Source organism: Pantherophis guttatus, chromosome 1, assembly GCF_059756535.1.
Source record: "Pantherophis guttatus breed Tessera chromosome 1, ASM5975653v1, whole genome shotgun sequence".
Lineage (NCBI taxonomy): Eukaryota > Metazoa > Chordata > Lepidosauria > Squamata > Colubridae > Pantherophis > Pantherophis guttatus.
Window position 1 is genome coordinate 199,515,379 of NC_142063.1, and position 16,835 is coordinate 199,532,213.

At 36.1% G+C, this 16,835-nt stretch overlaps 1 protein-coding gene across 18 annotated transcripts in view; it reads right to left on the reverse strand.

The window, feature by feature from the left end:
• PLCB4 (phospholipase C beta 4) overlaps nucleotides 1-16,835 on the reverse strand; it is a 180,682-nt gene that overhangs the window by 25,374 nt on the left and 138,473 nt on the right. For 14 of the 18 annotated variants that reach the window (XR_015731278.1, XR_015731277.1, XM_034432356.2 and 11 more), the window contains 9 exons: nucleotides 16,580-16,615; nucleotides 13,753-13,894; nucleotides 12,674-12,758; nucleotides 12,328-12,452; nucleotides 10,985-11,036; nucleotides 9,135-9,237; nucleotides 8,742-8,906; nucleotides 3,316-3,520; nucleotides 1,110-1,198 (listed from right to left, as the gene is read on the reverse strand). Coding sequence is in view for 16 of the 18 variants with exons in the window: in XM_034432356.2 (XP_034288247.2) it covers nucleotides 1,110-1,198; nucleotides 3,316-3,520; nucleotides 8,742-8,906; nucleotides 9,135-9,237; nucleotides 10,985-11,036; nucleotides 12,328-12,452; nucleotides 12,674-12,758; nucleotides 13,753-13,894; nucleotides 16,580-16,615 (1,002 nt within the window). In the remaining 2 variants the exon portion in view is untranslated. The remainder of the gene's footprint in view (nucleotides 1-1,109; nucleotides 1,199-3,315; nucleotides 3,521-8,741; nucleotides 8,907-9,134; nucleotides 9,238-10,984; nucleotides 11,037-12,327; nucleotides 12,453-12,673; nucleotides 12,759-13,752; nucleotides 13,895-16,579; nucleotides 16,616-16,835) is intronic. The other 4 variants (XM_087882318.1, XM_087882322.1, XM_087882320.1 and 1 more) reach the window with 1 other exon arrangement.

A 16,835-nucleotide genomic window follows, 5' to 3' on the forward strand; every position in this document is an offset into this window, starting at 1 on the left:
TTGTGAGAGACTTTGGGGTCATAATGGGTTTTCTAGACTGTTTACAAGCAGATCTTTTTTAGTCTAAACCCTGAATCACAAACTTACCATTTCATCTTAAGAGGCAAAACCTATTTATTTATTTATTTATTTATTTATTTATTTATTTATTTATTTATTTATTTATTTATTTATTTATTTATTTATTTATTTATTTATTTATTTATTTATTTATTTATTTAGACCTAGATGTGTCCCAATTCCAACTGACTTGGGTGGTTTGAACTGTTGAGTGACAGTACAAAAGCAAAACAAATACATATGTAAAACAAAAAGCATAAAACAGTAATGACATATCTGATCATCAATAAAGCATCAGGTACCCAACAAAGGGCTCCAACATCCTAAATGATTGTAGATGAAGAGATTGGAAATTATTTGGTAGCATTTTTGAAAACTATTTTTATTTTAAGGCACAAGCTTTTGTGCACAGCAGCTCCCTTCATCAGAGTGGCGTGACTGAAATAGTATTAAATTACATAGGGATGCAGAGGAGTAGTGAGAGGGAAGACATGGTAATAATGCAGATGAAGGTTCTATGGAGGACAGATTATAAGCGCCTTATCAGTTCATGCTTGTAACGTGTAAGAGCAAACTGTGTTTGTTCTGAACATCTGAAAGCATGAATTCTATGAAGGTGAACTGTCTCACATCTGATTGAGGGGTTTGGTGGTAGTGGTGGTAGTTCCCAAATTGCTACATTGAGATGTGTCCTGGAAAGCTAAAAAACTCTGCTATAACCCTTAACTTGTTCTGAGTCCTGATTTAAATTTGCATCTCTTATGCAAAGTCTCTCCTGTCTATGTAGAATCCAAAGTGGTATTGCTGGGACACAATGGCATAAACTAGATTAAAGGAAGAGAATCAGAATTTTGCCTTCAGCCATCTTCTTTGAAACTTACCTTCTACACTCCTGATAATATAAATAATGTTTAATTTTAGCCATGGCGAAGGCACAAAAAAGTCAACCAATGTTGTCTGTCATTCTAATCTTTTAAATATTCTGCTAAAAGAGGCTCCTGGAAAAAAAATGCAAATCAATTCCATATCCAAGGTTAATTACTCCTTACCGTTTCAATTCCCATAGCTCTCATCTGGTCTGCTCTTTTCTCCATGACAGATAAAAATTTCTTTGGATCTGACAAGGCATCCACAATATCTAAAAAGGAATTTAAATAAGTAGTCAAGATATTTTCAACTTCAGATCCCTTTAAAGCCCGTCACATAATTCCTACCAACGGCTCTGCTTAATTTTATCATGCATTACTGTCTCCCTAATCGTGAGAAGTGATAAAATGGGAAGTCTTCATAAATTTAAGAGATGCAGAAGCATAAAGCCTGTAACAGGTTCCATCAGCTTAAGAGAAAAAGTATGAAAAAAGTAATGTGATTGTACATGCATGCACACACATAGCTCTTTTTTTATGCTAGAAAGGCAAGATTTTGTTCCGAGCACTACTATATATACATGTTTATGTGTGTGCATGTGAATGTATGTGTGAGAGCATACATGTACACCTCCCCCAAACCGTGCTTTTTTCATATGTGGAAAGACCAAACATTGCCTTTGCATGATAAAGCAATGCTTTTCCCTACATCGCCATATTTATCAGGGAATTATGTACTTTACTGGACCTCCCTCTGACGTTTCATCTCTAGTGGCTTTGTAAAATATTCTCGTTTCCCAAAAAATAATAGTCACAAAAACTTCACACAAAACCTCTTACTACAAATGCGTGTACCATTTTGCAATAATTCCAGAAATATACTCAATATTTTACAGACTATTCAAATCTTACTTCAATACATACAATCACAACGTTATAGATAGAAGTAAAACAAAACTATTTGGATTTTATTGGGGGCAGAAGAGGCTCCATTCTGTTTAATATCATCCCATTGTGTTGTTGTCCAACCAAAACATCTGAAAACCCCTCCCCCTTTGCACTTTGCTTGCTAAAATAGCTACCTTGAAGAATTAGGCATAGGGGAGATGGGGTAGAGATTTCTTTTTCCTCATTAAGTTCACCGTTAGTAAGAGACAAGGTCAAATGAGTGTTTTCAAATTTAGCCTTGATGGCTATTATACTAACCTATTCTGGATCTTTGGACTTGGAGAAAGAATGAAATTTTAAAAAATGTTTGAGGGTCAGAGAAATGGATAGACCCTTCATTTTCATTTTTCCAGAGGGATAAAAAATTCCCCAATAATTTTTCAAGGACAAGCGTTCCCTATATTGGTGACATTCATATCATTACTTAAAAAAAAAAGCCAGGATATGTCTTTCCTTGGTTTAATGAAATATGGGAAGCCCTGAAGATCACCAAACAGGATTTTATCAGTTGTCTTAATGCCATCTGATAATGATAATCTTTCCAATAGCATATCAAATTGGGACCAATTGTAACTTTCAAAGAAATGCATTCCTTAGCTTAGAAGCATCATTCATTCATTCATTCAATCAATCAATCAATTTGTATGGCCACCCATCTCAAACAAATAGCAAAATAGCAATATAGGCAAATTCTGTTTCCCACATGCCAAAAAACTAATGGGAAGCATGCCTCTTAGAAAGGGCACTTTCAGAGACCTATCTTTCATTTCCAACTTTAATCTACTAAAAAGGCTTAACCTGCACTCATTTCAATGGAACTGGGGAAAAAAATGTGATAAGTTCCCAGATTCATTGCAAACTTTTCCCATTATTTTCAGCACATGCCTAAGAAATATTCAAGATTCTTGGATGGTTAGGTAATTATCTTTGTGGGGGCAAGAGCTACAGTAACTGCAGGAAAAATATAAAGCAGATGGAACTACATCATATTTTAGGCTGAGCTAAGATACTCTGCTGGAAAGTTGGGGAGGATGACAGAGGGTGTGCATGAGTATGAATTTTTAAAACATGTTAAGCTTATTTTAATACTTGCATAAAGTTTCTGTGACCTTCCCACTTCAATAGGTGGGAATGCATTATCCATTTTTGTCAGCCTGGCTGAAAGGCATAAAAAGTGGGCTGAAGATTGATAGGGCCTAGTTTATTTTATTTATTTGTCAAGAACTTATTAGGTAATACATATAAGTATAAGCATGAATTGAATACATAAAATAAATACAAGTAGAGGAGACATTAAAACAGGGACGGTAGGCACGCTGGTGGTTTTATGCACCATTATGATTTATGATTTATTATTATGATTTATGAATTGTGCTGTAAAATGTCCATAATCCTTCCCGATTAATTCTCTCCATATAAAATATATGATTTAAGCATTTACCTCCAAAACCATCAGGCACATAAGTTTTAAGTACAATGTTGCAGAAAACCGTTGGCAGAGACAATGGCTTGTTGCCTTCATTTCGAAGGGAAATGTGTCGATAGCCTGCCTGAAGCCCATCCAGCGGCAATATCCTTTGACCAATCAACTTATTGTTGTCGTCATAAACTGCTATCCTCAAGACTGCAAGATCTGGTAGAATCACCTAAGAAACCCCAGAATAAAAGTGGTTATTCAGGCTCATCAGACAGTACATTCCTGCCTTGTAATCGTTGGAAGAAATCCCATCTGGAACCAGGTTGCCTCAAAGGGATGTTTGATTACATATTTACAATATTATTAGGCTTTCTTGAACGATGTCTTAGGTGGCACTATGTGTTGTTACACAGAATATATTAGTAGTGGATATTGATTTCTGCCTCTAAAAATAGCCAATCAACGTTATTTAATTCTGTTAGTTTATTTTTCTTTCTAAAAATGAAAACTCCAGAAATTTAGAAGAATAAAAATTAATAGCAAGTGATTAGAATAAATGAATCTTCAAAGGATGGAGGTTACTCAGTACTATTTTAGTAGCACAGAGTTGCTTTCTCCAAAGAGGTTCCCATTCCAAAATATCTACATTTTTACTAGCTATGCAATTCATCTGTGTCATGCACAGAAATATAATCTTCGATGGCCAAAAACATTTTTTTTTCTTATATCACCTTAGCAGGCAAACAAAGTCTGAAGGATTCTCATGCAGGAAAGAGATAATGTTCCAATAGAAGAGAATATGTATAATTCAAGGTTGAACTATGGAGTCCTTGGTGCTCTCTGAACTTGGTTGTTAGCTTGCAGACATTTTATACCCAACTAAGTAATATAACAGCACGAAGGGTCTCGGGTTTCCTCCTTATTTATATAGTAGCAGAAGGAAACACAAAGACCAGAATATATTCTCTAGCAGCCAATATGCAGATAAGCAGGGAATAATACCAGGTAGGGAGCCGCGGTGGCGCAGAATACAGTACTGCAGGTTACTTCTCTGACTACTGTTTGCCTGCAGTTTAGCAGTTCGAATTTCACCAGGCTCAAGTTTGTCTCAGCCTTCCATCCTTCCGAGGTTGGTAAAATGAGAATACAGATTATTGGGGGCAATATGCTGACTCTGTAAAATCACTTAGAGAAGGCTGTAAAGCACTGTGAAGCGGCATATACAGTAAGTCTAAGTGCTATTGCTATTGCTATTGCTAAATGATCAAACAGAAATACCCTAATCAAGTAACTGCCAAGCAGAAAACCACACCTCCACTAACAATGGCAGGGCAAGCTACTGCACGTGCATAGGGAGCAAATTACACACTCACTCGCACTGCTGAAGTTACCTAGTCGGGTAATAAAAAGTCTGCAAGCCAACACTCAAGCTCAGGGAGCTCCAAAGTTCCCATGAGGGACAATGTTTCTAACATTGGGCAATCAAATATTGCCCACATGAAGAATTGGAATTTACTTATTTATCAAATTTAGCTACCTACTCTCAGGGAGACTCAGGCTTACCATGCTATTAGTGGAAAAACAATGTTTAAAGCTCCTCATAGTACTATACTAAAGGCTAGCATTTTTTAATCATAATAGAATTACAATCCTACTTTCCTCCCCAAATGTTTACACCCAACGTTCTAAACTCTCTAATCCCCCCCAAAAAAAGATTAAGATAAACAAGGTTATAAAGAAAAGTGATCCCCAACTTTTGTTTCCAAATAAGGAGGAAACTTTAGGAGGAATTTCTTTTTAAATAGCTCTCTACCACCACATTGTGTGACTTCACCAAAACTAACAGCAAAAAGTGCTCATCTGTATGTGATTTTATAAAAGGTAGCATGGAGTTTCACAGCATTTATCCAAGTTGCACCAATGCTGATTGTAAGTGGATATAGGTCTTTTCTACTTCTCAAATTGCAGGGGACAATGCAAACAAGTTAATCTTCTTTTGTCCCATAGATTCTACTAACAGAATCATTGCTTTCTTGCCGAACAAATTATGAGAAATAAAAAAAGACCATTGCTTAATGCATTGTAACACCAGGATTCCATCGATGGAACACAAGAAAATCATTTTTTTCCCTAGCTAATGCAAATAATTAGTGCTGGCATTGTATCATAGCTTGGTCCCTTCAGGCATCATTCCATAGCAAGAATGAGACATCTCAAAATACTTTGTTAGTTTAGTTAGAGCAAATGCAAAATTATCTGAATGAGGAAAAATTGGTAGTAGCTTCTGCCAAGACTGTATGTGATAATAATCTCAAATTGCAAGTAAAATACCTTAAAAGGATTAAAAAGATTTCTAAGGATATGTATATTAAATGCTATATTAAAATATTCTGTATCATAAGGCTCTTTAAAGCATTTTTCCTTAGAAGCTGCTATTTTCTATACTTAAGTTATTCACCTTTTATTTTTTTGATATATACATTTCCAAAATATAAGCAATCCCTTCTCTTGGCTGCCTGTTAAAGGAAAGATTCAATGGTATTTAGGTAGCCTTGTCTAATTTTTGAATTCTGCAATTACAAAAAGCCTCAGAGGACTAGGCTATTATTTGGCAATTAATAGGAAATATACCAACTAGCATGCATAGTTAAGTATAGCTCAAGACTGACCCAACATAAATACTAAAATATCATATCACAACTGAGTAATAGCTCACAGAAGAATAACAACACAGAATATGTATTACGACAGCAGTAGTTTTATTTTTTGTAAAAAAAAATAGGTGGACAATAAAACACAATTTACACATTATAGGTGGTCCTGGACTTATGATCACAATTTAGCCCAAAATCTATGTTGCTAAGTGAGACAGTTGTTAAGTGAATTTTGTCTCATTTTATGATCTTTTTTGCCACAGTTGTTAAGTGAATCACTGCAGCTGATAAGTGAGTCTGATTTCCCCATTGACTTTGCTTGTCAGAAGGTCACATGTGGTGGATCACATGACCCCAGGACTCTGCAATGGTCATAAATATGAACCAGTAGCCAAGCGGTGGCATTTTGATCATGTGATCACGGGGCTGCTGCAACAGTTGTAACTGTGAAAAATGGTTGTAAGTCACCTTTTTCAGTGATGTGGTAACTTTGAACAGTCACTAAATGAATTGTTGTAAATCCAGGACTACCTGCACCTGCTAAGTTTTTGCATGAGATTCATGCTAAGTAATTAACAAACAATCAATCCTAACTTGACCGTATTACACAATTCTCCTAATATGAAGGCTTTGGGCTGTGCAATTTTTCTGATATATTTCAAATGTTATTAGGTTATGTATCGGTTGCATAAAACTTGGGTCATGCTACTATGATGCTTTATATTTGTCCCCCAACCATAACTAAAATAGGCATGATACTAGCCAGAAATGTACATCACAAAGAAAAAAAAGCAGGCAATTGTTCTGCATTCTAGACAACAGAACAGGTAAAAGGATAGAAGACACTGTCATGACGGCACCATTAACGTACACACTTCTGGATAAACTTTAGTTGACAAAAAAAAAAATTAAAGTAGAATGGTATAGAAAAAAATACAGACACCAGAGATTGCCCTTAAGAGTGAATCTGCATGTGCATTTTGACAAATCTTTATACGTAATTTCAGGGGCTAATGATTATGTACGTGCAAGCAACATGGTACAGTTTAACCATAGTGCAGCTTAACCGTGTTTTACTGAACCTGGCATTTCTTCAGAATGAAATGAGATTTGCATGCTTGCATAGAAGATACACATTTGAAAAGTCCCCTTATTAAAGAAAAAATCCCTTGCTGGGTTAATAACAAGATTAGACAAGTTATTTTCATTTGCAAAAAGCTCTTCTACAAAAGTAATATCCAATTTTATCACAAAGTGGTACAGAAAGTGTATACATGCCTTATAGGAAAGAAAATTAAGAGAAGCCCCAAATTCTCTCTAGTTCAATATTGTTGAACTGTTAAAATCTATGGGGAAACCAGAAGACTGCAAATGATATTGAGAGGCTTACTGCCTGCATCGCTATCAATAATATACAGGCCTCATGGTTACTAGCTGTCAGTAGCTTTGTCCTCCATGAATTTTGCTTAATTTCCTTTTAAAGCTGTTCAATTTATTGGCATTTACGACATCTTATGATAACAGGTTAGAGTTTAATTAAGCATTGCGTAGAAAAGTCCCGTATTTCTTATGAATCTCCTATCATGTGTTATCATTAGATGACCCTAGTGGTTAATACTGAGTAAAGAGAAAAACATCTCTGACCATTTTCTCTGCACCAGGCATAATTCTGCAAATCTGTCACCTCTGACTTGCCTTGTTTCTAACCTTTAAAACCTCCCCAAAGCTGTCTTCAGAGGGAAAGAGTCTCCATTGTCATTTGGGTAGCCCTTTTGGATCTCTAATATTCAGACTGGTGCATGATTTCCAAATTTGGCTGCACCACAGATCAGTACAGGGCTAATAATATTTTCAAGTCCCGTATTCATGATTCCAAACACAGGATTTTGCCATTTTCACATAAGCCAAAATGTTCACTGTACCACTTTGTTCTGGTGCAGACTTAAAGCCAGACTAAGAATATGCAAGAAAACACTGCCCCTTGCAACTATGGTGATGGGACTGTTTTGTAAAATGGCACAAGTAAACTCACCCCCAGAAGCATTTTTTTAAAAAAAAGACTACTTTTCTCCAAATGGTGTCTAGAAAGCTTGTGGTGGAAAAGAGAAGAAATATACACGACGTAGACAGGACGAGGGAGCCAGCCTCAGACACGGAGGCAGCACCCCCTGACTGAATCCATGTAATGACATTGACCTTAGCTTTGGATGCAGGGTCTCACCTGCCCTCTTGGCTGAAGGAACAGTGCAAGATAGCAGCCACTGCCAGGGCAGGGAAGAAGTTGTAATCTCCAAGGAAGGCAGAGGTTCCCCAGCCGGAGCTCATTCTGAGCAGACTGCATACCTGGAACACAGGCATAGCCATAGCCACGAACGAGGCTGTTCCTCCAAGAGGGAGGAAGAAGAGGAGGAGGAGGAAGCAAGAAGAGGGAAAAGCCAAACAGAAAAATAAAAATCATGTGATAGCTATAAGTGTTTCCCTTTAAAAAAAAAATCCAGATTTAGTTAACTCTATCCCATGACAAAAAGTGTATCATGGTGGATGAAGGGAAAGCGCTAGCAAGACCTGGTCTCCTAAATCAGCCTTTCCCAAATCATTGTTTCACTGAAGTGATGTGCCTGCAATGCCTAGAATTGAGATTTTAGCTGAGCATTTGGGGAGTGTTCTACTCAACGCTGTTGAGGGGACATCAGATTGGTGGATCTTTTCCTAAAGGTTTCTTGTTCAGGAAAAGTGTTGAGGCAAAGTGTTATTCATAAAAACTCAAAGGCATTCTCAAGCATCTGAAATACATACCTTTCGGAACACAAAGCATTCTTCGTTGTAAACAGGATTTAAGCCATTGTTCATCACCATCCGTGTTCGGAATTCCTTACGTATCGTGTCAGTGGGAAGGCCATACATATCCACCTCTACATAAGTGCCAATTTTTTTGTCTGATAAAAACTGACCAGATATGACCTTGAAATGGAAGCATAAAAATGTTCAGTCCAATGAGAAATTTAATACATTCAAGTGTATAATCAATGTTTAGTGTTATTCTTATATATATATAAAACATCTCATACTTATTTCAATCATTTATGACCTGTAGTCCTTACTTTATATGTTAAAGCAGCTTCAGGTATCTGAAGTAGCATATTTCAAACATTCCCTTTTCTAGGCTGCATAGCTCTAGATGCTTCCTACCTGCACAGAACAAGTTGCTGCAATAACACCATCCACAGGAGTCTCAGAAAAAGGGTCAAATGTCCGATCAGGCCGCCGCATGAAATCTGGTTTAAGAAGATAACTTAAAAAAAAAAAAATCAAAACACACATTTAGATAAAACTTTCCTTTTAATCCCTTTTAAATTAAATGCGATTATTGTTATTAGTTACTTTACAAGTTATGCGTAGAAAGCATATAATCAACTGAAAATAAATAATCATGGAAAAGTATTGTTTTTGGAATGTATATTCAAGATAAAAAAATCTAGACTTTACTCACTGAACGGTGAAAAAAACCCCTACAGTAATCAGAATGAGATAATACATCACATGCATTCAACCCATCTGAAACATTTCCTTTAAGAAATTTTTAAATCAACTTACACATGGAAACTTACGTTAATATAGGTAACTAAATAAGCATATGACAAGATTTTCAACTCAACGTTTGGCTGAATAATTTAACCACTTCAATATGGTATCTATTTTCCCTGCTGCATATCATTTGGTGAAATATAAGTCAATATAAGTCATCTGTGGCTATTTCCCAGGCTAGAGAATTTTAAAACTAGAATCTATTTTCCTCCCTTTTATGACATGAAAAGACGTATGCAGTAAAACTTTTTCCAGCCACCGGAACTACTAAATGTGTCTTTTGTGGTGATGAGAACTCTAACTCAGTGAAAATTCTATTCACTATGACAATGATGATCACTTTGACAACCACATTTGTGATTGTGACAATGATAATCACAAACCCAATATCTTTTGGGACACAAAGACTTGGTGGAAATGAACCCTAGCCATTTTGACCAAGGCCTTATTTTTTCTTTAGTCTGGACAAGGTGGATGATTCTAACCTGCCCTGCTCTGATTCAAAAATTCAATGCAAACTTCTGATTGTGGAATTCTGTTGTACAGCAAATGACAAAACAACAACAACAAAACACCAGCTGCTACATCAAAAGGAAACAAAGGTAATTCCTTAATATTCACGGGGATTGTGTTCCAGTATAAGTTCTAGTTTCTGGTCTAGTTAGTTTACAGTTATTCTTTTCCTTTTTCCTTCCTCCCTTTTCTTCCCACAATGTATAAAATGCATTTGTTGTATATATACTAAACTCAGTGGGAAAGTCTCATGCCAAGAATATGAGTCCCAATTCACAGTTCATTTCCATAGTTCTTCACAAATTCACAGTTTTTTCCAGTTCTTCCATATATAAAGATACACAATCTCTCCTTTTGGAAAATGGAATGTACACCCACGAAGTGATATACACAGAATTTGCAATGAGGCAATGAAGAAACCTATTTAATTATTCATAATTATTTTTGAAATTTAGAGAGCAGCCGTATCACTCTCGGAGAAGTTCTGATAAACTTCCAAGTAATCTGGAAGGTTCTATGTTGCCTTCGTTAATTTACAGGTGGGGCATTTTTTAAATTAATCAATGAAGAAATTAGCACACAATTTGGGAACTAAGTTATATATTTCAAGAATGTTACATTAAAAACTCAGAATTATTGGCATGAACTCTTCTGTCCTTCCCACTTAGTTATATTTCAGGCTTGGGATCCCTTTCCAAAAGATACAAAGGCAAAGTTATATTACATCTTGTATTTCTTTTGAAAGGTACCTTACCCTTTTATTTCCAAATTGTGGTTTCTCTCTTGCTCCTCCCCCTCTCCTCCCCTTCAGAGACAGAAGGGGAGCCTGATTTTTCATAAAAGAATCAGGCTGAATTTCTACGGCCTGTTTTTCATTTACAGCACATAATTAAAAGTGACATTGTTCTATATAATGGCAGCTATTAAATATTGTTACTTACCCACAAGACCCGTTATACTCAAATTTCCCCTGATTCAACTGCATTGCTAGATCTGTGAAGAGGTAAAAATAGTTTAAATCTTATTACTGAGCAATACCTATCTGAATAGTTTTTTTAAACTAAAAAATACAATTTATCCTGGATAGCCAGTTTAGTTAAAATGCTAATCCCACGCATTCCTTGAAAATAAAGAATGTGTTTTCTACTTCAGTAGAAAAATATATTCATCATAAGTTCCTGTTCTTTCAGTTGTTCATGAAATAGGGTGTAAAAGGGTGTAATTAAAAGACTGCATCCCCTTTTCTATCATATCTATCTCTCCATTCTGAAGGTACGGGTTTGTTAAGAGAACAGTAATGTCTTATAGACTAGTCCAGGGGTGGGCAATTGTGGCTCTTTTACAACCTGTGGACTTCAACTCCCAGAATTCCTGAGACAGCCAAGCTGTCTCGGGAATTCTGGGAGTTGAAGTCCACAGGTTATAAAAGAGCCACAATGTCCCACCCCTGGACTAGGACAATGGTCAATAGTGGACATGGTTGGTCAAAATGGACTACAATATTGGGTTAGCAATCCCTACATGTTTCCAATAAGAATAAGGAGCTATATTGTTCAGTGATAGAACCTGATAGACCTCAAACCATCTTCCATATGGTGATAGTTAACATGGTTACTTTGCTGATTCTTCAGTGGATTCTAAATATCAACCCATTGATGTTTTGGTGGAACCAAGTCACGAGGATGTATTTTCTATTGCCCATCATGGCAAACAACAAGAAACAGCACACCTTTAACTCAAAAAAAGTGACACCTATTAATGTGATAATTTCTGCTTTGTGGAGAAGCAACTGGCTTCCCCACTTTCTATTTCACTCAATAGAAAGAAAAGAAACAAGTTTTCTGGCTCAACATAACACAACAACGTTTTAATTGTAGTTCCTGGTATTGTCCCTTATATTTTTACTCAGAAATTATTCCTAGAAATGTCATCTATCCATCATCATCCATCCATCCATCCACTGTATCTATCCATCTATCTATCTATCTATCTATCTATCTATCTATCTATCTATCTATCTATCTATCTATCTATCTATCTATCTCTATATCTATCATCTGTTGTACAGTTTTATGTTGATGTATGAAGACATGCAAAAAATAGTGGATATATGTTTTAATGTTTTCAATCTAATTGTCTGCCTAGCTGGATTTATATTGTTATATTTAACCATGTGAATGAATCCTCCAGCAATGCCAGGAGCAAAAATCACAGCATCTGGCAGAAAGCTCCTACTCAAGCTGCCATTCTCTGAGATTGAGAGTCCGTGGGTAGGTCTGCTTACCTGGGGTCTGATAGTTAAGGGAGACCATCTGGCATCCAGCGTTCCAGAAAATTTGAGGCATGTAATTGCTGGAATCCACTCTGCCTCCCTTTGGGTATATCCGACTCATTTGCCGTTTATTGTAGCTGTATTATTAGTCAAGAAAATTGGAATAACCAAGCAACCAAGAGGTAGAATGATCCCATCTTCACATCTTAATTTTTAAATGTTTTAATTCATGAGGCATTTTTCACAAAGTACATACTATACTGTGTTTTATTAAAATAACGTGTGTTGTTAGTTGCAGTTACCTCCTTGTTTCTTAAGACCAAAGAGCCTCGTTATAGCTGCCTCAGTGAAAGGATACTTCACAAATTCAATTGCGTGGGTCTTCAAATAACCCAACCCGACAGACTCATTAAAAGAGGACATGTTGTAGTGAATGTTGCGTTCTAGAAAGAAAACCATAAAATCTGTTTTGTAAAATTTTCAGAATGAAAAATTGGTTAGGGGAGTATATTTTTAAAAATATATATTTATTACAAAAATGAAATTGAACTTCAGGATAAAGATATGCCCAACAAAGAAATTACAGAAATCCACATAAAGTATACATGTGGAATAACAATATTTATCTCCTAGAACTGACAGCCAGATTAATTGGGACGAGAAATGATGTAGAAATGATGAATTAAGCTCAAGAATAGCATGATTTTTTTTTTAAAAAAATGTTTTTAAGTCAGAAAAAGAATAAACATCGCAAATAAACGTCAGATAGCCACATTTAATGGAAGACAGAAAACTGAAGTCAAGCCAAAAGAATAAAGTAATCTGTTCTGAGGAAATTCTTTTAGTTGGGTGCCAATGCTGGTTAATTTTCTCTTTGTAATCTGCTGCCCCCAAGTGGAGAAAGGATAACACTAAACATTAGGAAACGTTACCTTAAGCCATGCATCACATAATATACAGTAATGAGGAAGAACACAGGTAGCCCTCGACTTACAATAGTTCATTTAGTGACTGTTTGAAGTTACAACAGCATGGGAAAAAGTGACATGACTTTTTCCACATGACCATTGCAGCATCCTCATGGTTACGTGATCAAAATTCAGACGCTTGGCAACTGACTCATATTTATGACGGTTGTGGTGTCCCAGGGTCATGTGGTCACCTTTCGCGACCTCCTGACAAGCAAAGTCAGTGGGGAAGCCAGATTTGCTTAACAGCCATGTTACTAACACAACAACTGCGGTGATTCACTTAACAATGGTGGCAAGAAAGGTTGTAAAATGGGGCAAAACTCACTTAACAAATGTTTCACTTGAGCAGCAGAAATTTTGGGCTCAATTGGGGTCGTACGTTGAGGATTACCTGTAAAAATAACTACTGGTACGGCAATAAAGAAAAAAATAACCCCTATTTTTTAAAAAAATCTTTTAAAGTTACCTTCTGCTACACTGAAACCTTGAAATTTAACAGGCTGAGCGTAGTTGATCAATGTTGATAAGTACGGGTGTATATTAGTTGTGGCACCTACATATTTATAAGAAGCCATCCATGCTTGTTCATCGTCTGCAGTTATCACGCCCTGAAAGTATATTGAAACAAACACATCCATTGGTGGTAGCATCTCTTGGTTCAAGTGGGAATGATTGGAAAGAAGAGGCACTCGGAATGAGAATGGCATAGAAGAACCCTACTTTATTTTTTTTGTCAGTGCATGCACATGTTTACCTGTAATGAAGAAAGATATGGGTTGGGTGTTCAAATAAATATACTGTTATGCAGGGCAACATATTTTTTTTATTTATTATCAGCAACATTTATTATTATGCATCCTTGACATGCTTGAGCAAAAAGGAGGAAAAGATGGAGTATAACTCTCAGGAGAAGAAAGGGACAATGTTAACTAATGACGCATTTTTAAAATGCAGATCAGCATTTAATTCAAAGCCTACTTTTAATTTTAATCAGGAAGAAAAAAAAAGTGAAGAAACCCCAGAGATATCGAAACAGGCTTAAACCGAAATGTCCTCTGCAATTTTGCCTGTATTTATGCAGCAGGACATTGCTACTTGGACACATATTCCAGGGAAGCACATGCCTTCCCATAAAACAGAGCTTTCTTCCAGCCAAGAATATGGAATGCTGGCCATTCTTTTCTGGCCCATTCTTTAAGACCCCTGGCATCTAATGGTGGTCACATACTCTTCTTCTCCTCCTCCTTCTCCTCAGATTAGGAGAAGAATATAGAAAAGCGCAGAAACAATGATCTACTACCACTTTCCACTTTCCACCAGCTTGAACAAAAAAAAATAGAAGGGCACATGCACTATGCTCTTCTAAGACAGCCTTCTTCAACAAGCTTCTTCAAGTCTCCTTCTGAGAGACTTCAGTTCTCAGAATTCTCCAGATATTTCAGAGACCCTGCATGCATCCAAAGGAGTCTATGTAATAGACTTTTTACCACCAAAATAGTAAAGGAGATTCTGCTTTCACTGTCCCAAGATATTACTCAATATTCTGAAGAACAATTGTTGTTGCTTCCTATGATAATGAAAGAGGACATTTTATCCAAAGTATAGCTGGATTTACATAGCAGAACTCCGAACAATGGGTAGAATGGGTATAAGCAAGATATTGACACTGCAAGAACAGAAGCTGTGTTAATGTCTTGCTTATATTACAGATATATTACAATATAATATACAACCTTCATATCTCGGCTTACAAGGGTTGAATTCACAGAATTTTAGCAACTCGCAAATGTAACCTTACAGGGGTTTGCATAAGTATTTGCAGAAATGTTCAGGTTATGAAATAATCCAGGAAGGGTTGACACTCTTGCATATGCAAGAGGTGATGTAACTTGTCATGATTTTTTTTAATCATGTAAGGAATGAGAGAAACTCAGATGATGGGCACTGATTTCTTCATATGAATCAGTATGTCTGAAACCAATTGACTGATCCCTCAATGTTAATAGCCAGCAATACATACATACATACATACATACATACATACATACATGGCAATCTCCATAGACAACTTTAATTTTGTAAGATGCCCAGAACCATGGCATATATAGATGGGCAACTATATAAATTTAATCATCAATAAAAACTGTTAACTTGCCCATTTCATAATTCAACGATGGAAACAATCTGGAAGCTTTTTCACAATAAATGTTAGAGACATATTCTATGATGAATTCTACCTCTTAAGTTCTTCAGATAAAGATAGTTTTAAGTAGCAACAATTTTGTCTCCAATTCACTCTCCCTCCCCCAATTACAATTTTAATAGTCCAAAATTTTGCCTTCCTTTCCCTAATAAAATATCTTTTCAAAAAAATATCATAAACTTGCTATTGAATATTTTTATAGTTGCCCAGAGATAATAAATGAGTAACAAATGAGAACTTTATCCTCTGTCAGAAGAATAATTACATATATGTGATATTTTTATTGCAAGGGAAAAGATAGTGATCAAAGCCCATAAAACAAACTGAAATCTGTTCATCAGCCCATATTCTTCTAGATAGGGGAAATATACAATGAAAAAAAAAACAACTTTCACATTTTAATATCATATTTTTTCCAAATATTTCTCCTGGTATCTGCATGTCTTTATGCCCCTTGAAGTAATACAAATCCAGGCCATGGAAGGTCAGTGTTTTCGTACAAAACAAGGACAATAATGCTGGCCTATTGCTAGGCCAGTTAAAGGATGCCAGAGTTGTAAACTCAACTGCCTCTTTAAAACAGGCACCGCTCCATAAAAGAGGGGAAGAAATACTCTGTAGGCCCAGGAGTCAAAATATTGAACGAGAAGACAAATATGGAGAAGAGGAATGGGGGAAAAAAGAGATCCAAGTGAAGCATTTTCAGAAGAACATTTCACATGCAATCCCAGCCAAAGAAAAGGAAAAGAAAAATAATGCGAAAGTAGAAGGGAACATGGATAAATGAAAGGGGAGCCAGACTGACTGATTACTGTATGTCTATGTAGACATCTATATAGCTGGGAAACCAAACTCATGCAGGCCTTCCATCATTCAGGAACCTTTTATGTTGGAGTGTAGGTAAGGGCAGGTGTTACGACTTCCTCTATTCTCTAAAGAAAAAGATACTGCAATACAGCTACTGAATCCTTAATACTAGCCAAATAAAGAGGTAATGATGCAGCACATTAAAAATACAGTTTACAAAGCAGTTTTATTAAAAACAGAAAATTAAAAATGTAGAAGCTATGAAAAATATCTCATGGGTCACCTTTTTATTGTTTTCTTGTTCAGAATCGTCCACAGCCTATATGGGGAAAAATATAGATATTATCCAAAGTTGTTGCAAAATCACACACTCAAAACTCAAATGCGGAGAGAGGGAATACTTTGGGCAGGTCTGTTAAATATATCCTTTCCACTGTTTATATGCAGTTGCCGTTTCTATTCAAAAACAACATGGTTGATAAAGATGCCAAAGCGAAGACCTTCTGATCAGAAAGGAGGGGGAAAAAAGGATCAGGAAT